The sequence below is a fragment of the Salmo trutta genome, chromosome 26 (assembly GCF_901001165.1).
Source record: "Salmo trutta chromosome 26, fSalTru1.1, whole genome shotgun sequence".
Lineage (NCBI taxonomy): Eukaryota > Metazoa > Chordata > Actinopteri > Salmoniformes > Salmonidae > Salmo > Salmo trutta.
The window spans coordinates 46882315-46908013 of NC_042982.1; the positions used below are offsets into that span (position 1 = coordinate 46882315).

The 25699-nt window shown below is 44.4% G+C and overlaps 1 protein-coding gene across 4 annotated transcripts in view; it reads right to left on the minus strand.

The window, feature by feature from the left end:
- Positions 1-8579: 8579 nt before the first annotated feature.
- Positions 8580-25699, minus strand: part of arhgap42b (Rho GTPase activating protein 42b) — a 181913-nt gene continuing 164793 nt past the window's right edge. For 2 of the 4 annotated variants that reach the window (XM_029716076.1, XM_029716078.1), the window contains 5 exons: positions 23293-23898; positions 17203-17401; positions 13660-13725; positions 12060-12139; positions 8580-9187 (listed from right to left, as the gene is read on the minus strand). In XM_029716076.1, the coding sequence (XP_029571936.1) occupies positions 9099-9187; positions 12060-12139; positions 13660-13725; positions 17203-17401; positions 23293-23898 (1040 nt within the window). In that variant the 3' untranslated portion in view covers positions 8580-9098. Of the gene's footprint in view, positions 9188-12059; positions 12140-13659; positions 13726-17202; positions 17402-23292; positions 23911-25699 lie in introns of all 4 variants that reach the window. The other 2 variants (XM_029716075.1, XM_029716077.1) reach the window with 1 other exon arrangement.

Below are 25699 nucleotides of genomic sequence, written 5' to 3' on the forward strand. Positions count from 1 at the left end.
TTGGTCTGACTAGAGGACTAGACAGTGGGTTTTTAAAAGGTATCATTTGGCCTGACTAGAGGACTAGACAGTGGGTTATTAAAAGGTATCATTTGGCCTGACTAGAAGACTAGACAGTGGGTTATTAAAAGGTATCAGTTGGTCTGACTAGAGGACTAGACAGTGGGTTATTAAAAGGTATCATTTGGCCTGACTAGAGGACTAGACAGTGGGTTATTAAAAGGTATCATTTGGCCTGACTAGAGGACTAGACAGTGGGTTATTAAAAGGTATCAGTTGGCCTGACTAGAGGACTAGACAGTGGGTTATTAAAAGGTATCAGTTGGTCTGACTAGAGGACTAGACAGTGGGTTATTAAAAGGTATCAGTTGGTCTGACTAGAGGACTAGACAGTGGGTTATTAAAAGGTATGTGTTGGTCTGACTAGAGGACTAGACAGTGGGGTATTAAAAGGTATCAGTTGACCTGACTAGAGGACTAGACAGTGGGTTATTAAAAGGTATCAGTTGGCCTGACTAGAGGACTAAACAGTGGGTTATTAAAAGGTATCAGTTGGTCTGACTAGAGAACTAGACAGTGGGTTATTAAAGGGTATCATTTGGCCTGACTAGAGGACTAGACAGTGGGGTTATTAAAATGTATCAGTTGGTCTGACTAGAGGACTAGACAGTGGGTTATTAAAAGGTATCAGTTGACCTGACTAGAGGACTAGACAGTGGGTTATTAAAAGGTATCATTTGGCCTGACTAGAGGACTAGACAGTGGGTTATTAAAAGGTATCAGTTGACCTGACTAGAGGACTAGACAGTGGGTTATTAAAAGGTATCAGTTGGTCTGACTAGAGGACTAGACAGTGGGTTATTAAAAGGTATCAGTTGGTCTGACTAGAGGACTAGATAGTGGGTTATTAAAAGGTATCAGTTGGTCTGACTAGAGGACTAGACAGTGGGGTTATTAAAAGGTATCAGTTGACCTGACTAGAGGACTAGACAGTGGGTTATTAAAAGGTATCAGTTGGTCTGACTAGAGGACTAGACAGTGGGTTATTAAAAGGTATCAGTTGGCCTGACTAGAGGACTAGACAGTGGGTTATTAAAAGTTATCATTTGGCCTGACTAGAGGACTAGACAGTGGGTTATTAAAAGGTATCATTTGGCCTGACTAGAGGACGAGACAGTGGGTTATTAAAAGGTATCAGTTGGTCTGACTAGAGGACTAGACAGTTGGGTTATTAAAAGGTATCAGTTGGTCTGACTAGAGGACTAGACAGTGGGGTTATTAAAAGGTATCATTTGGCCTGACTAGAGGACTAGACAGTGGGTTATTAAAAGGTATCAGTTGACCTGACTAGAGGACTAGACAGTTGGGTTATTAAAAGGTATCAGTTGGACTGACTAGAGGACTAGACAGTGGGTTATTAAAAGGTATCAGTTGGTCTGACTAGAGGACTAGACAGTGGGTTATTAAAAGGTATCATTTGGCCTGACTAGAGGACTAGACAGTGGGTTATTAAAAGGTATCAGTTGGACTGACTAGAGGACTAGACAGTGGGTTATTAAAAGGTATCAGTTGGTCTGACTAGAGGACTAGACAGTGGGTTATTAAAAGGTATCAGTTGGTCTGACTAGAGGACTAGACAGTGGGTTATTAAAAGGTATCAGTTGGCCTGACTAGAGGACTAGACAGTGGGTTATTAAAAGGTATCAGTTGGTCTGACTAGAGGACTAGACAGTGGGTTATTAACAGGTATCAGTTGGTCTGACTAGAGGACTAGACAGTGGGTTATTAAAAGGTATCAGTTGGTCTGATTAGAGGACTAGACAGTGGGTTATTAAAAGGTATCAGTTGGCCTGACTAGAGGACTAGACAGTGGGTTATTAAAAGGTATCAGTTGGCCTGACTAGAGGACTAGACAGTGGGTTATTAAAAGGTATCAGTTGGCCTGACTAGAGGACTAGACAGTGGGGTTATTAAAAGGTATCAGTTTGCCTGACTAGAGGACTAGACAGTGGGTTATTAAAAGGTATCAGTTGGCCTGACTAGAGGACTAGACAGTGGGTTATTAAAAGGTATCAGTTGGTCTGACTAGAGGACTAGACAGTGGGTTATTAAAAGGTATCAGTTGGTCTGACTAGAGGACTAGACAGTGGGTTATTAAAAGGTATCAGTTGGTCTGACTAGAGGACTAGACAGTGGGTTATTAAAAGGTATCATTTGGCCTGACTAGAGGACTAGACAGTGGGTTATTAAAAGGTATCATTTGGTCTGACTAGAGGACTAGACAGTGGGTTATTAAAAGGTATCATTTGGTCTGACTAGAGGACTAGACAGTGGGTTATTAAAAGGTATCAGTTGACCTGACTAGAGGACTAGACAGTGGGTTATTAAAAGGTATCAGTTGGTCTGACTAGAGGACTAGACAGTGGGTTATTAAAAGGTATCATTTGGCCTGACTAGAGGACTAGACAGTGGGTTATTAAAAGGTATCAGTTGGTCTGACTAGAGGACTAGACAGTGGGGTTATTAAAAGGTATCATTTGGCCTGACTAGAGGACTAGACAGTGGGTTATTAAAAGGTATCAGTTGGCCTGACTAGAGGACTAGACAGTGGGTTATTAAAAGGTATCAGTTGGTCTGACTAGAGGACTAGACAGTGGGTTATTAAAAGGTATCAGTTGACCTGACTAGAGGACTAGACAGTGGGTTATTAAAAGGTATCAGTTGACCTGACTAGAGGACTAGACAGTGGGTTATTAAAAGGTATCATTTGGCCTGACTAGAGGACTAGACAGTGGGTTATTAAAAGGTATCATTTGGCCTGAGTAGAGGACTAGACAGTGGGTTATTAAAAGGTATCAGTTGGACTGACTAGAGGACTAGACAGTGGGTTATTAAAAGGTATCAGTTGGTCTGACTAGAGGACTAGACAGTGGGTTATTAAAAGGTATCAGTTGGTCTGACTAGAGGACTAGACAGTGGGTTATTAAAAGGTATCAGTTGGCCTGACTAGAGGACTAGACAGTGGGTTATTAAAAGGTATCAGTTGGTCTGACTAGAGGACTAGACAGTGGGTTATTAAAAGGTATCAGTTGGTCTGACTAGAGGACTAGACAGTGGGTTATTAAAAGGTATCAGTTGGTCTGACTAGAGGACTAGACAGTGGGTTATTAAAAGGTATCAGTTGGCCTGACTAGAGGACTAGACAGTGGGTTATTAAAAGGTATCAGTTGGCCTGACTAGAGGACTAGACAGTGGGTTATTAAAAGGTATCAGTTGGCCTGACTAGAGGACTAGACAGTGGGGTTATTAAAAGGTATCAGTTTGCCTGACTAGAGGACTAGACAGTGGGTTATTAAAAGGTATCAGTTGGCCTGACTAGAGGACTAGACAGTGGGTTATTAAAAGGTATCAGTTGGTCTGACTAGAGGACTAGACAGTGGGTTATTAAAAGGTATCAGTTGGTCTGACTAGAGGACTAGACAGTGGGTTATTAAAAGGTATCAGTTGGTCTGACTAGAGGACTAGACAGTGGGTTATTAAAAGGTATCATTTGGCCTGACTAGAGGACTAGACAGTGGGTTATTAAAAGGTATCATTTGGTCTGACTAGAGGACTAGACAGTGGGTTATTTAAAGGCATAATTTGGTCTGACTAGAGGACTAGACAGTGGGTTATTAAAAGGTATCAGTTGACCTGACTAGAGGACTAGACAGTGGGTTATTAAAAGGTATCAGTTGGCCTGACTAGAGGACTAGACAGTGGGTTATTAAAAGGTATCAGTTGGCCTGACTAGAGGACTAGACAGTGGGTTATTAAAAGGTATCAGTTGGCCTGACTAGAGGACTAGACAGTGGGGTTATTAAAAGGTATCAGTTGGCCTGACTAGAGGACTAGACAGTGGGTTATTAAAAGGTATCAGTTGGCCTGACTAGAGGACTAGACAGTGGGTTATTAAAAGGTATCAGTTGGTCTGACTAGAGGACTAGACAGTGGGTTATTAAAAGGTATCAGTTGGCCTGACTAGAGGACTAGACAGTGGGTTATTAAAAGGTATCAGTTGGTCTGACTAGAGGACTAGACAGTGGGTTATTAAAAGGTATCAGTTGGTCTGACTAGAGGACTAGACAGTGGGTTATTAAAAGGTATCAGTTGGTCTGACTAGAGGACTAGACAGTGGGTTATTAAAAGGTATCAGTTGGTCTGACTAGAGGACTAGACAGTGGGTTATTAAAAGGTATCAGTTGGCCTGACTAGAGGACTAGACAGTGGGTTATTAAAAGGTATCATTTGGTCTGACTAGAGGACTAGACAGTGGGTTATTAAAAGGTATCATTTGGTCTGACTAGAGGACTAGACAGTGGGTTATTAAAAGGTATCAGTTGACCTGACTAGAGGACTAGACAGTGGGTTATTAAAAGGTATCAGTTGGCCTGACTAGAGGACTAGACAGTGGGTTATTAAAAGGTATCAGTTGGCCTGACTAGAGGACTAGACAGTGGGTTATTAAAAGGTATCAGTTGGCCTGACTAGAGGACTAGACAGTGGGTTATTAAAAGGTATCAGTTGGCCTGACTAGAGGACTAGACAGTGGGGTTATTAAAAGGTATCAGTTGGCCTGACTAGAGGACTAGACAGTGGGTTATTAAAAGGTATCAGTTGGCCTGACTAGAGGACTAGACAGTGGGTTATTAAAAGGTATCAGTTGGCCTGACTAGAGGACTAGACAGTGGGGTTATTAAAAGGTATCAGTTGGCCTGACTAGAGGACTAGACAGTGGGTTATTAAAAGGTATCAGTTGGCCTGACTAGAGGACTAGACAGTGGGTTATTAAAAGGTATCAGTTGGTCTGACTAGAGGACTAGACAGTGGGTTATTAAAAGGTATCAGTTGGTCTGACTAGAGGACTAGACAGTGGGTTATTAAAAGGTATCAGTTGACCTGACTAGAGGACTAGACAGTGGGTTATTAAAAGGTATCAGTTGGCCTGACTAGAGGACTAGACAGTGGGTTATTAAAAGGTATCAGTTGGTCTGACTAGAGGACTAGACAGTGGGTTATTAAAAGGTATCAGTTGGTCTGACTAGAGGACTAGACAGTGGGTTATTAAAAGGTATCAGTTGGTCTGACTAGAGGACTAGACAGTGGGTTATTAAAAGGTATCAGTTGGCCTGACTAGAGGACTAGACAGTGGGTTATTAAAAGGTATCAGTTGGCCTGACTAGAGGACTAGACAGTGGGTTATTAAAAGGTATCAGTTGGCCTGACTAGAGGACTAGACAGTGGGGTTATTAAAAGGTATCAGTTTGCCTGACTAGAGGACTAGACAGTGGGTTATTAAAAGGTATCAGTTGGTCTGACTAGAGGACTAGACAGTGGGTTATTAAAAGGTATCAGTTGGCCTGACTAGAGGACTAGACAGTGGGGTTATTAAAAGGTATCAGTTGGCCTGACTAGAGGACTAGACAGTGGGTTATTAAAAGGTATCATTTGGCCTGACTAGAGGACTAGACAGTGGGTTATTAAAAGGTAACGTGAGTGTTCACTAGAGAGTACAGAGTAGTGCTCCGATCATTTCCTTGTCCTAATGTTAGGGAGTATCATTCCAGAACCATTGTTCAAGGTCACTGAACATCCCGATGGCTTTAAATGGAAAGGAACACCAAGACCTTGCCAACTAACCACTAGAAGCCCAAATACCTCGGTGATGAGATTCTTCTTTTTTTTTCTTCCCTCGTTTCTGTTCACTTTGACAAAGTCTTGTGTTGAAGTTGAAGCAATCTCCTCTTCGCTGTTTTGTACTTTTCAAAAAACAGTTTTACTGTAGTAGATATTAGGTAAACAACGTGCCAATTGAAAATCTTTTACTTTCATGATTCCTATATTTATTTCCCAGTTTGACTGAAGAGAAATAATAAAACATTCTGTTGTACACAAGTTACATATTTATTACTTGAGTCTTTAGTTTTTTTTTTGTGACAGTACAAAATTAAATATCAAACACCATCTTTAATAAAAAATAGAATCGGAGGTTACGTCCCAAATGGCACCCTCTTCCCTTCATAGTGCACCTCTTTTGACCAGGGTCCATAGGGCTCCTGTCTAAAGTAGTGCACTATATAGGGCATAGGGTCCATAGGGCTCCTGTCTAAAGTAGTGCACTATATAGGGAATAGGGTTCCATAGGGCTCCTGTCTAAAGTAGTGCACTACATAGGGAATAGGGTTCCATAGGGCTCCTGTCTAAAGTAGTGCACTATATAGGGCATAGGGTCCATAGGGCTCTGGTCTAAAGTAGTGCACTATATAGGGCATAGGGCTCTGGCCTAAAGTAGTGCACTATATAGGCTAAAGGGTGCAATTTGGGACGTTGGCCTCATATTATACATGTTTAGTCTGAGTTGATATAATTCACCGTTGACATTGCTAGTACACCAGTGTACTAGACTAGAGAGTAATATATCGGACATTAGACAAACATTCAGTATTCTAATTCATCATTTAGACGTAACGATACATAAAACAAGTTAACTACGGCCGGGATTCAAGCCGATCGACGATATGGATCGTATGCACCATTTAAAGGTAATTTCCGTGGTCTCTACGAAACAACAGGAACTTTGGCTTTAAAATGTGCATAGCTGACAAAGCGGGATCGGATCGAATCCTGGCCCTTTAAGTGATAATTTCTTTCAATACACAGTGAAGATTTAAAAAGGGTAAATACTTGAATAGTACCAAATAGAGGAAGAGCTCCTGGATGTGTGACATGCAGGTACCATATAGTTAAACAAAAGTGCACTTGAGTGATTTACTAGTTAAGAAAAACACTTGAGTGATTTACTAGTAGAAAATACATTCCCAATGGAGCCCTATGAGTCCTGGTCAAAAGTATCACACCACGTACTTAGTTGCAGGTACATTGTTTACATCTTTTAGTCATTTTAGCAGACACTCTTATCCAGAGCAACTTACAGTAGTGAATACATACATTTCATGCATTTTTTTTTTGCACTGGCCCCCCGTGAGAATCGAACCAACAACCCTGGCGCTGCACACAACATGCTGGTGTTGCAAACACCATGCTCTACCAACTGAGCCACAGGGATCGAATCCCTGAGCCAACTAGGTATAACCACCTGTCGATGTGCCCTTGAAGCAAGGCGCTCCGGGTAAGAGCGTCTGATAAATGACTAAACTGAGAATGTGGGATGCATTCCAACAACCACAGCTGATAGGAGCTGACAGCTAAGGTGCACTGACTATTTCACATTAAATAACTGTCTATTGCCATAAACATTGAAATGTACAAAATCCAAATTTTATTTAAAGATTCAGAAAGATGTGTTGGTTTGATCAAAGAAGGGAATCCTACCTGTCATCTAAACGAGACTGACGTAATACTGGAAGTAAATTAGTACCACAACACTAAAGACAGACAACCAGCAGGTCTATGGGTAACACACCTGTATATCTTTACACCTGTGGGTATTTATTAGTAGGATTTAGTCCAATCACGCTATGCACCTTTTTCAAGGTAATGTTCTAGCTTTTGCTGAGACGGCGCTCACAGGAAACCTGTCAGCTCGGTCAGATATTTCACTTTTATTTGGTGCATAGCCGACAAAATCGCAATTGAATCCTGGACGTTTATTATTATTATTATTATTATATTATACTGAACAAAAATATAAACGTAACATGCAGTTCATATGAGGAAATCAATTAATTGAAATGAATTCATTAGGCAGTAATCTATGTGCTTTCTTTTGGAATTAGCTGTTAGGGGTTCAAAGGTTAGGGGGGGGGGGATGACCTGAAATATGCTGCTTTTACAAACTGTTATGCTGTTTTCAAATGAAACACAATACCTTGCTCTTGTTAAAGAGGGACGAAGGGACGGATTGTTTCATACTCTCACCAGTGTCTTGTTCTTTAGGTAAAAAACGTTTTCTTTTCGAACTCTGATATATTTGTGTGCCCGTAATACTAACTGGGGGTATAAGCATTGGACTGGGAATAGAGATATGCATCTGTTGGTCACAGATACCTTACAAAATGGGCCTCTCGATGGGCCTCAGGTACTCGTCTCTGTATTTCTGTGCATTAAAATTGCCATCGATAAAATGCAATTGTGTTTGTTGTACATAACTTATACCTGCCCCATACCATAACCCCACTGCCACCATGGGGCACTTTGTTCACAATGCTGACATCAGAAAACGCCATACACGTGGTCTGCAGTTGTGAGGCCGGTTGGACGTACTGACAAATTCTCTAAAGCAACGTTGGAGGCTTATGGTAGAGAAATTAACATTCAATTCTCTGGCAACAGCTCTGGTGGACATTCCTTCAGTCAGCATGCCATTTGCATGCTCCCTCAAACATTTTGACATCTGTGGCATTGTGTTGTGTGACAATACTGCACATTTTAGAGTGGCCTTTTAATGTCCCCCAGCACAAGGTGCACCTGTGTAATGATGCTGTTTAATCAGCATTCTTGATATGCCACACCTGTCAGGTGGATGGATTATCTTGGCAAAGGAGAAATGCTAAGGGGTGTAAACAAATTTGTACACAGAATTTGACAGAAAAACACCTTTATGTGCGTATGAAACATTTCAGGGATTTTTTTTATTTCAGCTCATGAAACATGGGACCAACACTTTACATGTTGAGTTTATATTTTTTGTTCAGTGTATATTATCAATCGTGTATGTTTTTACTGCATATCCCATCTGGAACATACAGTATTTCAACACTAACCTATAAGAATTGGACCAGCAGCATGACATGACCAGAAGTATTCATCTCGACAAGGGTGTAGGTAGGTAGGTAGGTAGGTAGGTAGGTAGGTAGGTAGGTAGGTGGGTGGGTGGGTGGGTAGGTAGGTAGGTAGGTCATTCAGGTGAACTGTGCTCAACGTTCCCATATCTACATTTCTGATCAATAGGGGAAAACTTGGCCTTCACATCAATCAATCAATCAATCAATCAATCAATCAATCAATCAATCGCGTTACAGATTATCGTTACCATGGATACCATGAAATGATCAAGGTTCGGGTCGGGTTTTTCAGGTCTTGGATCAGTCAGTTTGTTGTTAGAGATAAACCACATAGTTCTCAGGGATCAGGCCAGTCTTTCCCTGGAACGTTGCTTGGATCCAGCCAGGTTCAATAGATGGATACACTGAGGATGGAGAGACAAAGAGAGAACGTCTGTCAGTCAAAGAGAGGAGAGAGGTTCAATGAAACATGGAGAACAAACCACACTAGGCTAGAATAATTAGCATTAATGACAAATCAAACCACACTAGGCCAGAATAATTAGCATTAATGACAGATAAAACCATACTAGGCTAGAATAATTAGCATTAATGACAGATCAAACCACACTAGGCTAGAATAATTAGCATTAATGACAGATAAAACCACACTAGGCTAGAATGATTAGCATTAACGACAGATAAAACCACACTAGGCTAGAATAATTAGCATTAATGACAGATAAAACCACACTAGGCTAGATGATTAGCATTAACGACAGATAAAACCACACTAGGCTAGAATAATTAGCATTAATGACAGATAAAACCACACTAGGCTAGAATAATTAGCATTAACGACAGATCAAACCACACTAGGCTAGATGATTAGCATTAACGACAGATAAAACCACACTAGGCTAGAATAATTAGCATTAACGACCGATAGAACCACACTAGGCTAGAATAATTAGCATTAATGACAGATAAAACCACACTAGGCTAGAATAATTAGCATTAACGACAGATCAAACCACACGAGGCTAGAATAATTAGCATTAACGACAGATCAAACCACACTAGGCTAGAATAATTAGCATTAATGACAGATCAAACCACACTAGGCTAGAATAATTTGCATTAATGACAGATAAAACAACACTAGGCTAGAATAATTAGCATTAATGACAGATAAAACCACACTAGGCTAGAATAATTAGCATTAATGACAGATAAAACCACACCAGGCTAGAATAATTAGCATTAATGACAGATCAAACCACACTAGGCTAGAATAATTAGCATTAATGACAGATAAAACCACACTAGGCTAGAATAATTAGCATTAATGACAGATAAAACCACACTAGGCTAGAATAATTAGCATTAATGACAGATCAAACCACACTAGGCTAGAATAATTAGCATTAACGACCGATAGAACCACACTAGGCTAGAATAATTAGCATTAATGACAGATCAAACCACACTAGGCTAGAATAATTAGCATTAATGACAGATAAAACTACACTAGGCTAGAATAATTAGCATTAATGACAGATAAAACCACACTAGGCTAGAATAATTAGCATTAATGACAGATAAAACCACACTAGGCTAGAATAATTAGCATTAACGATCAAGAGAGCCTCCAGGTCAGTCTGTTATTTTTGAATTACACGCACTCCCCTCCCTTTCCCTCTTTTCTCCTCTCCTCTCCTCCCCTCTACCCTCAGCCTCACCCCTCTCCTCCATCTCCTCCCCTCTCCTCCCCCATCCCCTCAGCCTCTCTCCTCTCTTCCCTCTCCTCCTCTTCACTCAGCTCTCTCCTCTCTTCCCTCCCCCCCTTCCCTCAGCCTCACCCCTCTCTTCCCCCCTCCTCCCCATCGTATTTTATAGGGCATAGGGTGCCATTTGGAACGGGTCCTCTAAAACAGTAATATAACTGCTGCAGAGGATGCGAATGTTAACCTTATCTCTGCTGGCGTCTGCTAGTGTATGCTGGCTCTGTCAGCTGAACGGATGAGATCCAGCTAAGCTGCTCCACAGATTTCCATCACTACGAGGTTACTGTGACCTGCTGTAAGGCTGCTGTCCTGGGACTGAGCCAAACACATGGCAAGAGGCAAAAAAAGGCTGGCTATCTGGGCGTTTAGAGAGAGGATAGGTAATAACATCCCTCTGCTGCAAGGCTGGCTATCTGGGCGTTTAGAGAGAGGATAGGTAATAACATCCCTCTGCTGCAAGGCTGGCTATCTGGGCGTTTAGAGAGAGGATAGGTAATAACATGCCTCTGCTGCAAGGCTGGCTATCTGGGCGTTTAGAGAGAGGATAGGTAATAACATCCCTCTGCTGCAAGGCTGGCTATCTGGGCGTTTAGAGAGAGGATAGGTAATAACATCCCTCTGCTGCAAGGCTGGCTATCTGGGCGTTTAGAGAGAGGATAGGTAATAACATCCCTCTGCTGCAAGGCTGGCTATCTGGGCGTTTAGAGAGAGGCTAGGTAATAACATCCCTCTGCTGCAAGGCTGGCTATCTGGGCGTTTAGAGAGAGGATAGGTAATAACATCCCTCTGCTGCAAGGCTGGCTATCTGGGCGTTTAGAGAGAGGCTAGGTAATAACATCCCTCTGCTGCAAGGCTGGCTATCTGGGCGTTTAGAGAGAGGATAGGTAATAACATCCCTCTGCTGCAAGGCAGGCTATCTGGGCGTTTAGAGAGAGGATAGGTAATAACATCCCTCTGCTGCCAGGCTGGCTATCTGGGCGTTTAGAGAGAGGATAGGTAATAACATCCCTCTGCTGCAAGGCTGGCTATCTGGGCGTTTAGAGAGAGGATAGGCAATAACATCCCTCTGCTGCAAGGCTGGCTATCTGGGCGTTTAGAGAGAGGATAGGTAATAACATCCCTCTGCTGCAAGGCTGGCTATCTGGGCGTTTAGAGAGAGGAGAGGTAATAACATCCCTCTGCTGCAAGGCTGGCTATCTGGGCGTTTAGAGAGAGGATAGCGTCAAGCTAAAAGCAAGGTCATTATGCTTCCACTGTCTGTACACACAACGCTGGGAAACTGCCAAGTTATAACTGAGGCCTACCAAGTTGGGGTGGACCCTGTCTGTATGCAGGTACAGACAGACTAGAGATCTTCTATAGACCAGACCTGGGTACATTACATAGCTGAGGCATATCTGCTGTATACAGGAACAGATGGACCCATTCTGTTTAACAGTAGACACAGTCTATTAGCTGTCTCTCTGTGTGTGTGTGTGTGTGTGTGTGTTAACTTGAGTGAGTGTCTTACCGTTTGAGAAGAGAGCCCCTTGTGGGAAGCTGAGCTCATGGCTGTGTTCTGCCTCACAGGAGTACATGGCCTTCGCGTCTCTGGAACCAACACAGGAGATGTTACAAAGTCAACAGACATACTGTACATCTATGGCATTGGTGTCTCTATGGATATGGATGAACAGAGGGATAAAGACAGACAGATACATCTCTATAAAGATGGATGGAGGGATAAAGACAGACACATGACACAGTTAAATATCTCTGCAGCAACACACGATAAATGAAACACACAGGAGACATACGACGACAGGTGAATAACAGGTAAATAACAGGTGAATAACAGGTAAATAACAGGTGAATAACAGGTGAATAGCAGGTGAATAACAGGTGAATAACAGGTAAATAACAGGTGAATAACAGGTGAATAACAGGTGAATAACAGGTAAATAACAGGTGAATAGCAGGTGAATAACAGGTGAATAACAGGTGAATAGCAGGTGAATAGCAGGTAAATAACAGGTAAATAACAGGTAAATAACAGGTGAATAGCAGGTAAATAGCAGGTGAATAACAGGTAAATAACAGGTGAATAACAGGTGAATAACAGGTGAATAGCAGGTGAATAGCAGGTAAATAACAGGTAAATAACAGGTAAATAACAGGTGAATAACAGGCAAATAACAGGTGAATAACAGGTGAATAACAGGTAAATAACAGGTGAATAACAGGTGAATAACAGGTGAATAGCAGGTGAATAACTGGTGAATAACAAGGTAAATAACAGGTGAATAACCGGTGAATAACAGGTGAATAACAGGTGAATAACAGGCGAATAACAGGTGAATAACAGGTAAATAACAGGTGAATAACCGGTGAATAACAGGTGAATAACAGGTGAATAACAGGTGAATAACAGGCGAATAACAGGCGAATAACAGGCAAATAACAGGCTGGCTATCTGGGCTGGCTATCTGGGCGTTACAGGCGAATAACAGGTAAATAACATTTGAATAACAGGTGAATAACAGGCGAATAACAGGTGAATAACAGGCGAATAACAGGTGAATAACCGGTGAATAACAGGTGAATAACAGGTGAATAACAGGCGAATAACAGGTGAATAACAGGTGAATAACAGGTGAATAACAGGTGAATAACAGGTAAATAACAGGTGAATAACAGGTGAATAACAGGTGAATAACAGGTGAATTACAGGTGAATAACAGGTAAATAACAGGTGAATAACAGGTGAATTACAGGTGAATAACAGGTAAATAACAGGTGAATAACAGGTGAATAACAGGTGAATAACAGGTGGATAACAGGTGAATAACAAGTGAATAACAGGTGAATAACAGATAAATAACAGGTGAATAACAGGTGAATAACAGGTGAATAACAGGTGGATAACAGGTGAATAACAAGTGAATAACAGGTAAATAACACAATGAACAGATTGAAGAATGAGGAATCAGAATTAATGCACAATTGAACGTGTTTTAAATGTAGGTTACACCACCAAATGGAGGAGAGAGTAGCCTGTATATTGTGTAGGTCAGACATATTGGGATAAAATAGATATTGGGATGAAAGGCAGCCATATTCTGACATTCTACCTTCCAACAGGTGTGGTCTGCGCCGCTGAAGGGCAGTTTTCAAACAGCATGGCTTTTGCAGCAACCCTGAAACACAGACAGGAACAATTCATTCCCATTTGCCTATTATCTCTCAAATCTATATGCCAATGGCCTGAAATCTCATACTAATTACTTGCAAGGGTGTGAATTATTTTATGTTCAAAAGGTCGTCTTGAGTCATTTTGACCGTGCACACAGGGGTAAGTGCACTTTCATTCAGAGCGGCCAGTGTTCCTCATTTTTGAGTGTGAAGTCACAGCATGTCTTATTGTTAAGTGTGAAGTCACAGCATTAAACAATAAGACACACAATAGGGGAGGCTTCCTTCCCTTCCGTTACCAGAGGCAGGCAAGCAGGCAGGCGGCCAGCCTTCCCCTCCCCTTCCTCTGCCTTCCCCTCCAAGGTGCAGAACCAGCTCTCGACCCACTGAAGACGAGGAGAGGAGGCCCTTATCCTACAGGACAACTGAAGACACAAGAGAGGAGACCCTTATCCTACAGGACAACTGAAGACGAGGAGAGGAGACCCTTATCCTACAGGACAACTGAAGACACAGGAGAGGAGGCCCTTATCCTACAGGACAACTGAAGACACAGGAGAGGAGACCCTTATCCTACAGGACAACTGAAGACACAAGAGAGGAGACCCTTATCCTACAGGACAACTGAAGACACAGGAGAGGAGGCCCTTATCCTACAGGACAACTGAAGACACAGGAGAGGAGGCCCTTATCCTACAGGACAACTGAAGACGAGGAGGAGACCCTTATCCTACAGGACAACTGAAGACACAGGAGAGGAGACCCTTATCCTACAGGACAACTGAAGACGAGGAGAGGAGACCCTTATCCTACAGGACAACTGAAGACACAGGAGAGGAGGCCCTTATCCTACAGGACAACTGAAGACGAGGAGGAGACCCTTATCCTACAGGACAACTGAAGACACAGGAGAGGAGACCCTTATCCTACAGGACAACTGAAGACGAGGAGAGGAGACCCTTATCCTACAGGACAACTGAAGACAAGAGAGGAGACCCTTATCCTACAGGACAACTGAAGACACAGGAGAGGAGACCCTTATCCTACAGGACAACTGAAGACGAGGAGAGGAGACCCTTATCCTACAGGACAACTGAAGACACAAGAGAGGAGACCCTTATCCTACAGGACAACTGAAGACGAGGAGAGGAGGCCCTTATCCTACAGGACAACTGAAGACACAAGAGAGGAGACCCTTATCCTACAGGACAACTGAAGACGAGGAGAGGAGGCCCTTATCCTACAGGACAACTGAAGACGAGGAGAGGAGACCCTTATCCTACAGGACAACTGAAGACACAGGAGAGGAGACCCTTATCCTACAGGACAACTGAAGACACAGGAGAGGAGACCCTTATCCTACAGGACAACTGAAGACGAGGAGGAGACCCTTATCCTACAGGACAACTGAAGACACAGGAGAGGAGACCCTTATCCTACAGGACAACTGAAGACGAGGAGAGGAGACCCTTATCCTACAGGACAACTGAAGACACAGGAGAGGAGACCCTTATCCTACAGGACAACTGAAGACACAGGAGAGGAGACCCTTATCCTACAGGACAACTGAAGATGAGGAGAGGAGACCCTTATCCTACAGGACAACTGAAGACGAGGAGAGGAGACCCTTATCCTACAGGACAACTGAAGACGAGGAGAGGAGACCCTTATCCTACAGGACAACTGAAGACACAAGAGAGGAGACCCTTATCCTACAGGACAACTGAAGACGAGGAGAGGAGGCCCTTATCCTACAGGACAACTGAAGACACAAGAGAGGAGACCCTTATCCTACAGGACAACTGAAGACGAGGAGAGGAGGCCCTTATCCTACAGGACAACTGAAGACGAGGAGAGGAGACCCTTATCCTACAGGACAACTGAAGACACAGGAGAGGAGACCCTTATCCTACAGGACAACTGAAGACACAGGAGAGGAGACCCTTATCCTACAGGACAACTGAAGACGAGGAGGAGACCCTTATCCTACAGGACAACTGAAGACACAGGAGAGGAGACCCTTATCCTACAGGACAACTGAAGACGAGGAGAGGAGACCCTTATCCTACAGGACAACTGAAGACACAGGAGAGGAGACCCTTATCCTACAGGACAACTGAAGACACAGGAGAGGAGACCCTTATCCTACAGGACAACTGAAGACGAGGAGAGGAGACCCTTATCCTACAGGACAACTGAAGACGAGGAGAGGAGACCCTTATCCTACAGGACAACTGAAGACGAGGAGGAGACCCTTATCCTACAGGACAACTGAAGACACAGGAGAGGAGACCCTTATCCTACAGGACAACTGAAGACACAGGAGAGGAGACCCTTATCCTACAGGACAACTGAAGACACAGGAGAGGAGACCCTTATCCTACAGGACAACTGAAGACGAGGAGAGGAGACCCTTATCCTACAGGACAACTGAAGACGAGGAGAGGAGACCCTTATCCTACAGGACAACTGAAGACACAGGAGAGGAGACCCTTATCCTACAGGACAACTGAAGACACAGGAGAGGAGACCCTTATCCTACAGGACAACTGAAGACACAGGAGAGGAGACCCTTATCCTACAGGACAACTGAAGACGAGGAGAGGAGACCCTTATCCTACAGGACAACTGAAGACGAGGAGGAGACCCTTATCCTACAGGACAACTGAAGACGAGGAGAGGAGACCCTTATCCTACAGGACAACTGAAGACGAGGAGAGGAGACCCTTATCCTACAGTCCCTCCCCGTGTCCCTCCCCGTGTCCCTCCCCGTGTCCTTCCCCGTGTCCCTCCCAGTTTCCTCCCTGTGTCCTTCCCCGTGTCCCTCCCCGTGTCCCTCCCCGTGTCCCTCCCCGTGTCCCTCCCCGTGTCCCTCCCCGTGTCCCTCCCCGTGTCCTTCCCCGTGTCCCTCCCAGTTTCCTCCCTGTGTCCTTCCCCGTGTCCTTCCCCGTGTCCCTCCCAGTTTCCTCCCTGTGTCCTTCCCCGTGTCCCTCCCCGTGTCCCTCCCTGTGTCCCTCCCCGTGTCCCTCCCAGTGTCCCTCCCCGTGAGAGAGAGTGAAAGAGGGAGAGGGAGAAGAAAGAGAGAGAGGGGGAGAGTGGAGAGCTGCTGGGTCACATCAACCCAGAACGCAGAACGGAATAAAAGCAGAATGGCTGACTCTCCAACCGATAGGAAAAACACATAAATCTCACAACACACACACACACACACACACACACACACACACACACACACACACACACACACACACACACACACACATACACACACACACACACACAGCAGGAGGAGGAGGAAGGTTCACAGTAAGATCTGTCCCGCAGAAAAAAACGGTGTTTTAAGGGCTGTTTACTGTGTGCGTGTGTGTGTGTATTGTAGTAGTGTGTGTGTGTGTGTATTGTAGTAGTGTGTGTGTGTGTGTATTGTAGTAGTGTGTGTGTGTGTGTGTGTGTGTGTATTGTAGCAGTGTCATGTCCATTACACTGAGCCTGGTCTCTGGTATCCGTTTCTGGAGGACTCCATCTTGTCCGGTCTGTCCAATCTCCGACGGGTGACTACTTTAGGAGGGAGGTCTGGGTGGTCTGCAGACATTACACTCTCCTTCTGATCCTTCTGCTGGTCTTTCTGATCCAGCGTCACGGCAGACAGACTCTGGACTGAACCTGCCAGACTCCTACGGCCTTGGGGAAGAGATAAGCACCTCAGTTAGCTGAGTCCAAAATGGATCCCAATTCCCTATGGTGCATTACTACACTACTAGAGGTCCTCTCTACTACACTACTAGAGGTCCTGTCTACTACACTACTAGAGGTCCTGTCTACTACACTACTAGAGGTCCTGTCTACTACACTACTAGAGGTCCTGTCTACTACACTACTATAGGTCCTGTCTACTAGAGGTCCTGTCTACTACACTACTAGAGGTCCTGTCTACTACACTACTAGAGGTCCTGTCTACTACACTACTAGAGGTCCTGTCTACTACACTACTATAGGTCCTGTCTACTACACTACTAGAGGTCCTGTCTACTACACTACTAGAGGTCCTGTCTACTACACTACTAGAGGTCCTGTCTACTACACTACTATAGGTCCTGTCTACTACACTACAATATATCCTGTCTACTACACTACTATAGGTCCTGTCTACTATATATCCTGTCTACTACACTACTAGAGGTCCTGTCTACTACACTACTATAGGTCCTGTCTACTATATATCCTGTCTACTACACTACTAGAGGTCCTGTCTACTACACTACTATAGGTCCTGTCTACTATAGGTCCTGTCTACTACACTACTAGAGGTCCTGTCTACTACACTACTATAGGTCCTGTCTACTATAGGTCCTGTCTACTACACTACTAGAGGTCCTGTCTACTACACTACTATATATCCTGTCTACTACACTACTATAGGTCCTGTCTACTACACTACTAGAGGTCCTGTCTACTACACTACTAGAGGTCCTGTCTACTACACTACTAGAGGTCCTGTCTACTACACTACTAGAGGTCCTGTCTACTACACTACTATAGGTCCTGTCTACTACACTACTACAGGCCCAAGGCTGTTAACTGCCCTAAGAGGGTGCCATTTGGGACCCAACCAAGCACCTCATTATTTACTAGACAGTCAAAGAAAGCTTTATCATATTGATCACGATGAGTATTCAATGGGAACACGATGGTCATCTTTATCTGTGGAGGAGTACAGTAATATGTAGCCCTCTGTCTCTGTTTTGACTCTGTTGTGGAGAAGATAGATGTTGAACACACTAATTGAAGAGAAAATATGAATACTTTTCCTTTGCTTTGGAATTTCATTTTTTTTTTACATGAAAGAAAAAACGAATCTTAGTGACTGCAAGCATGAATCCCCACGCGTCAAAGGAACATGAAGAGAATGGAATGTTAAAAAGGCGGTTTTAAAAAAAATATTATTATTGCTAATGGTAATAGCATATGAGGCTTGCGATTTGACAATATTACTACAGGCAAAACACTTGAATGAATAATGGAAAACAAAACTGTGAAAGAAGTCAAAACTTCTGTATCTCAGTGGAGAAATGTATAACTTCTACAGAGATATGTCCCACTTCCAGAGTCATAGAGGGGCCACACTTGCGAACATTCAAAAAAGATTAAGCCAATTAAAGTCGTTGACGTAGTTGCATATGATCAAAGGCTACATGTTAGCTGTTCCCATTACATAACCTGGCACATTTATCCCTATGCTAACCTCACCAGGTGGCATTGATTATTTCCTGTAACAAATCAAAGATCAAAGATCTTGAACTTTTAATCCACAAACCATTTGTTAAAATAGGTCAACTTGGCCACCAGAGGAATATATTTTGTTCCTCTTGACTTGGTCTGCCTCAAGCCAATATTGCATGACCATCGCATCCTTGACTAGGCTACTTACTAATGTTACATTTCACATATATGACAAAATCCCATGTTTTTGTTATCCATTTCACAATTCACATAAATCCATGTGCTTTTACAGAGAAACTATAGAGGTCTATACAAAATTTACTTCATTGCAGGTGCTTCTACACCTGCATTGATTCCTGTTTGGGGTTTTAGGCTGGGTTTCTGTACAGCACTTTGTGATATCAGCTGATGTAAGAAGGGCTTTATAAATACATTTGATTTGATTTCATTTTAGTCTACATCGTAAAAATGTAAGTTGAAGAGCCTTATGTACTTGTCAGCTAGCTGTCATGTACCGTAACTCTCTTGACTTTCCTGGTGTTAGCTAGCTATCATGTACCCTAACCATCTTGACTTTCCTGGTGTTAGCTAGCTATCATGTACCGTAACCATCTTGACTTTCCTGGTAGCAGCTAGCGATCATGTACCCTAACCATCTTGACTTTCCTGGTGTCAGCTAGCGATCATGTACCCTAACCATCTTGACTGTCCTGGTGTTAGCTAACTATCATGTACCGTAACCATCTTGACTGTCCTGGTATCAGCTAGTGATCATGTACCCTAACCATCTTGACTTTCCTGGTGTTAACTAGCTATCATGTACCCTAACCATCTTGACTGTCCTGGTGTTAGCTAGCTATCATGTACCCTAACCATCTTGACTGTCCTGGTATCAGCTAGCTATCATGTACCCTAACCATCTTGACTGTCCTGGTATCAGCTAGCTGTTATGTACCGTAACCATCTTGACTTTCCTAGTTGCAAACACTGAAGCTCTTGACTCAAAGTGCACTTGAACCATGCCCCCTGGCGTCAAGCTTTTTCTGTTAAGGAAAAAACTGTTGACTGACAGCCCTGGTTACCTGTAACCTGGCTCCCTGTAACCTGGTTCCTTGTAACCTGGCTCCCTGTAACCTGGCTCCCTGTAACCTGTTTCCTTGTAACCTGGCTCCCTGTAACCTGGCTCCTTGTAACCTGGTTCCTTGTAACCTGGTTCCTTGTAACCTGGCTCCCTGTAACCTGGCTCCCTGTAACCTGACTCCTTGTAACCTGGTTCCTTGTAACCTGGTTCCTTGTAACCTGGCTCCCTGTAACCTGGCTCCCTGTAACCTGACTCCTTGTAACCTGGTTCCTTGTAACCTGGCTCCCTGTAACCTGACTCCTTGTAACCTGACTCCTTGTAACCTGGCTCCCTGTAACCTGGCTCCCTGTAACCTGGCTCCCTGTAACCTGGCTCCCTGTAACCTGACTCCTTGTAACCTGACTCCTTGTAACCTGGCTCCCTGTAACCTGGCTCCCTGTAACCTGGCTCCCTGTAACCTGGCTCCCTGTAACCTGACTCCTTGTAACCTGGTTCCTTGTAACCTGGCTCCCTGTAACCTGGCTCTTTGTAACCTCGATGCTCTATTCTAATAATATATATGTGACAAAAGTGGATGATTATAATAAAGCCAGATAAAAAGTTTTTTTTTTTTTAATTATTTTTTTTAAATCAGTTATTTAACCAGGTAAGTTGACTGAGAACACATTCTCATTTACAGCAACGACCTGGGGAATAGTTACAGGGGAGAGGAGGGGGATGAATGAGCCAATTGTAAGCTGGGGATGATTAGGTGACCATGACAGTATGAGTGCCAGATTGGGAATTTATCCAGGACACCGGGGGTTAACACCCCTACTATTACGATAAGTGACATGGGATCTTTAATGACCTCAGAGAGTCACTTACAAGTTATACATGTGAGTGTCGCCTACCAAAAATGAACTGGTGTATTCGGTCTAACAGTTCCATTATACTATGCTGTTATTAGGTATGTTAGGCCAACGTAGAATACGGATCATTAAAGATGCAATCAGCAGTATAAACAATACCAGAGCAACCTCAGGGTTGTTAATCATTCAGGGTTGTTAATCATTCAGGGTTGTTAATCATTCAGGGTTGTTAATCATTCAGGGTTGTTAATTATTCAGGGTTGTTAATCATTCAGGGTTGTTAATTATTCAGTTAACCCTATCAGTCCCGACACCCTAGCAAAACTTGGCTTTTCATTTATCTGACTGTCATTTATCTCCATATCCAGCCCTTATTTTTAACCTCATAATGAAGTAGAACACAAGTAGAACACAAAACTATTTGACATAAACAGTTGCATTCATCAGTTTTATTGACTAACATTCAACAACAACAAAAAAAACAAGGTCTGGCAAAGCAAAAACATGATAAAAATGAATTTACATGAATACTTTAAGTACAGAAATGGTTTGCTCAGTGGGAAATGAATATCCAACTAGTCAGTGACAACTGTGCGGAGTTCGGAGTTTGTGAAAGCAGCTATGTGAGCTTATTATCGACACTGATCTTCTAAGTAGAAGTACGTCTTTCCTTCTAACGACTCGTGTGTAGCTTGTGTGCGTCATAGAGCAAAACGTGCGCGCGTTTGTGAGAGTCTCAGCTTTTCATAGATCACTTTTAATAGTTTGTAGCTCAAATCATTCTGACTATACAGGCGTTTTTGGTAATAAAAACAAAAAGCCCCAGCCCCGAAGCCCTTCAGAATCTGTTCCTGTCTCAAACACTGCTCCAGCTCAGCCCCTGTTAAATGGATGCAGAAGAATCAAGACCAATCCAATGAAACAACCCAGAATTCTGTAGCTCAAACACACAATGTTTAAAAAGACGTCTTAAATAACACCAGCGCAACGGTGGGACTCGTTGGATTAACGTTTTAGTAACTTGGAATAGCAGATCGTGCCTTTGTTAAGGACACTTCCATGAACAAGTGTTGGATCACGTCCAACTACGTTTCCGATTTGAAATGGCTGATACAGAATTTTGAACCAGATATAATCACGGTTAGCATAGGAGGAGTCAGGTTACAGGGAGCCAGGTTACAAGGAACCAGGTTACAGGGAGCCAGGTTACAGGGAGCCAGGTTACAGGGAGCCAGGTTACAAGGAACCAGGTTACAAGGAGTCAGGTTACAGGGAGCCAGGTTACAAGGAACCAGGTTACAGGGAGCCAGGTTACAGGGAGCCAGGTTACAAGGAACCAGGTTACAAGGAGCCAGGTTACAGGGAGCCAGGTTACAAGGAACCAGGTTACAGGGAGCCAGGTTACAAGGAACCAGGTTACAGGGAGCCAGGTTACAAGGAACCAGGTTACAGGGAGCCAGGTTACAGGGAGTCAGGTTACAGGGAACCAGGTTACAGGGAGCCAGGTTACAAGGAGTCAGGTTACAAGGAGTCAGGTTACAAGGAGTCAGGTTACAAGGAACCAGGTTACAAGGAGCCAGGTTACAGGGAACCAGGTTACAAGGAGCCAGGTTACAAGGAGTCAGGTTACAAGAACCAGGTTACAGGGAGTCAGGTTACAGGGAGCCAGGTTACAGGGAGCCAGGTTACAAGGAACCAGGTTACAGGGAGCCAGGTTACAGGGAGCCAGGTTACAGGGAGCCGGGTTACAGGGAGCCAGGTTACAAGGAACCGGGTTACAAGGAGCCGGGTTACAAGGAGCCAGGTTACAGGGAGCCAGGTTACAAGGAGTCAGGTTACAGGGAGCCAGGTTACAAGGAACCAGGTTACAAGGAGTCAGGTTACAGGGAGTCAGGTTACAGGGAGTCAGGTTACAAGGAGCCAGGTTACAGGGAGCCAGGTTACAAGGAACCAGGTTACAAGGAACCAGGTTACAAGGAGTCAGGTTACAGGGAGTCAGGTTACAAGGAGCCAGGTTACAGGGAGCCAGGTTACAAGGAGCCAGGTTACAGGGAGCCAGGTTACAAGGAACCAGGTTACAGGGAGCCAGGTTACAAGGAACCGGGTTACAAGGAGCCGGGTTACAAGGAGCCAGGTTACAAGGAGCCAGGTTACAGGGAGCCAGGTTACAGGGAACCAGGTTACAGGGAGTCAGGTTACAGGGAGCCAGGTTACAAGGAGCCAGGTTACAAGGAGCCAGGTTACAGGGAACCAGGTTACAAGGAGTCAGGTTACAGTATTTAATCAGAACAGCTAACATGTAGTCTTTGATCACGTGAATTTGCTGATACTTGAACTTAAACTCAAACGTAAACTTTTCTAATGTTTTGCAAGTATGGCCCCACAGAGATTTGATTTGCAGAGAAATGTTGGACTCTTACCTTCAGAGATATAAAGTGACCTCAGAGATGGGGCGGCTGAGCGGTTCAGCTGGGTCTGTTGGGTTACAGGCATCGGCCTGAGATCCGTCTGGGAGTGGGGGGCTTTCTTCGGGCCGATGGATCCCCTTGGTGTAGCTGTGGTACTGGTTGAGGACAGACTCAGAGCATCTCCCTCCGACTCCCCGTCTGTCCTCCCTGTCTCCACGTCTTCCCTGGAGCTAGACTCTGGGCTGCTAAGGCAGGATGGGACGCTTCCCTTCCCTGGCCCGTTGGAAGAGAGCTGGGAGGGGGAGCGACGGAGACCCAGGGTTGGGCCCTGACCCATCTCCTGCCCCATGCTGGTCCCCTGCCCCATCTCCTGCTTCAGGCTGGTCCCCTCACCAATTCCCTGCTCCAGGCTCGTCCCCTGCCCCATCCCCAGCCACTGGCTCGTCCCCTGCCCCATCCCCAGCCACAGGCCAGGGGGATGGGAAGCCTTGTCTTTGGGCTGGTGGTGGGAAGAAGTGCCAGTGGTCTTGGACGAGCTGTTCTGCTCAGAGGAGTGGGAGGAGAGGGACTCCATGCTTCCCAAGGGGGTGCTGCCTGGACTGCTGCTGAACGTGTCACCTGTACAAGGACCAGAGAGCAAGAACAAACAGCATCATTAAAACCTGCTGAACGTGGACCAGGAACAAACAGCATCATTAAAACCTGCTGAACGTGGACCAGGAACTCACAGAGTCATTAAAACCTGCTGAACGTGGACCAGGAACTCACAGCGTCATTAAAACCTGCTGAACGTGTCACCTGTTACAAGGACCAGGAACTCACAGTCATTAAAACCTGCTGAACGTGGGCCAGGAACTCACAGCGTCATTATAACCTGCTGAACGTGGACCAGGAACTCACAGAGTCATTAAAACCTGCTGAACGTGTCACCTGTTACAAGGACCAGGAACTCACAGCGTCATTAAAACCTGCTGAACGTGGACCAGGAACTCACAGCATCATTAAAACCTGCTGAACGTGTCACAAGGACCAGGAACTCACAGAGTCATTAAAACCTGCTGAATGACCGATTACTGAGACAAAACACAGTGACTGCATCTCAAATGGCATCTTATTCAATACGTAGTGCACTACTTTTGACCAGGGACCTATGGCACCCTGTTCCCTATATAGTGCACTACTTTTGACCAGGGACCTATGGCACCCTGTTCCCTATATAGTGCACTACTTTTGACCAGGGACCTATGGCACCCTGTTCCCTATATAGTGCACTACTTTTGACCAGAGACCTATGGCACCCTGTTCCCTATATAGTGTACTACTTTTGACCAGGGACCTATGGCACCCTGTTCCCTATATAGTGCACTACTTTTGACCAGGGACCTATGGCACCCTGTTCCCTATATAGTGCACTACTTTTGACCAGGGACCTATGGGCCATTTGGGATGGAGACAGTATTATTACTACTGTGGCTAAATGTAGTATAACTACCACTACAGTAGCAAAGAGAATAGCGTTACTGGCTACGTCCTGGGATGCATGTTTTGTATTCTCTGATGGTGCCCTGGTAGATGAAGAGATAATATATTAATGAACAGCTTATTGGGAATATGTCATGAACGCTGCAGCAGGGCCAGATTAGCTAACAGAGCGATATGACTCCCTATTCCAGGGGAATATGTCATGAACGCTGCAGCAGGGCCAGATTAGCTAGCAGAGCGATATGACTCCCTATTCCAGGGGAATATGTCATGAACGCTGCAGCAGGGCCAGATTAGCTAGCAGAGTGTCACGTCCTGACCAGCAGAGGGAGCAATTGTATTAGTTTTGGTCAGGACGTGGCAGGTTTTTGTGTGTTAAGTGTTGTGTTGGTGATTAGGACTCCCAATTGAAGGCAGGTGTGTTGAGTTGCCTTTGATTGGGAGTCCTATATAGTAGTGTGTGTTTTTCTTTGGGGTTGTGGGTAGTTGTTTTTGCACTGCGTTTGTATAGCCTGCAAAACTGTTGCTGTCTTGTTTATTGTTTTTTCCTGTGGATGCCTTACTTGAGTTGATTAAAACTATGAGTATCCACATTCCCGCTGCGCCTTGGTCCATTCTTGAAGACTGCTGTTACAGAACTACCCACCACAAAAGGACCAAGCAGCGGAAGAGGAAGGAGCCACAGGAGTACAGCGTGATGGACCAATTGACGTGGGAACAAATCCTGGACGGAGAGGGACCATGGACTCAGGCTGGGGATTATCGCCTCCCGCAGTGGGAGATTGAAGCGGCGAGAGCGGAGAGGCGATTCTATGAGGAGAGAGAGCGCAACGAACAGGTGGAGGCAGCCAGAAGAGCGGAGGCAGCAGGAAATGGGAGCGAACGTTATGCTGGAACACGGCTGGCGAGGAAGCCGGAGAGGCACCCCCAATAATTT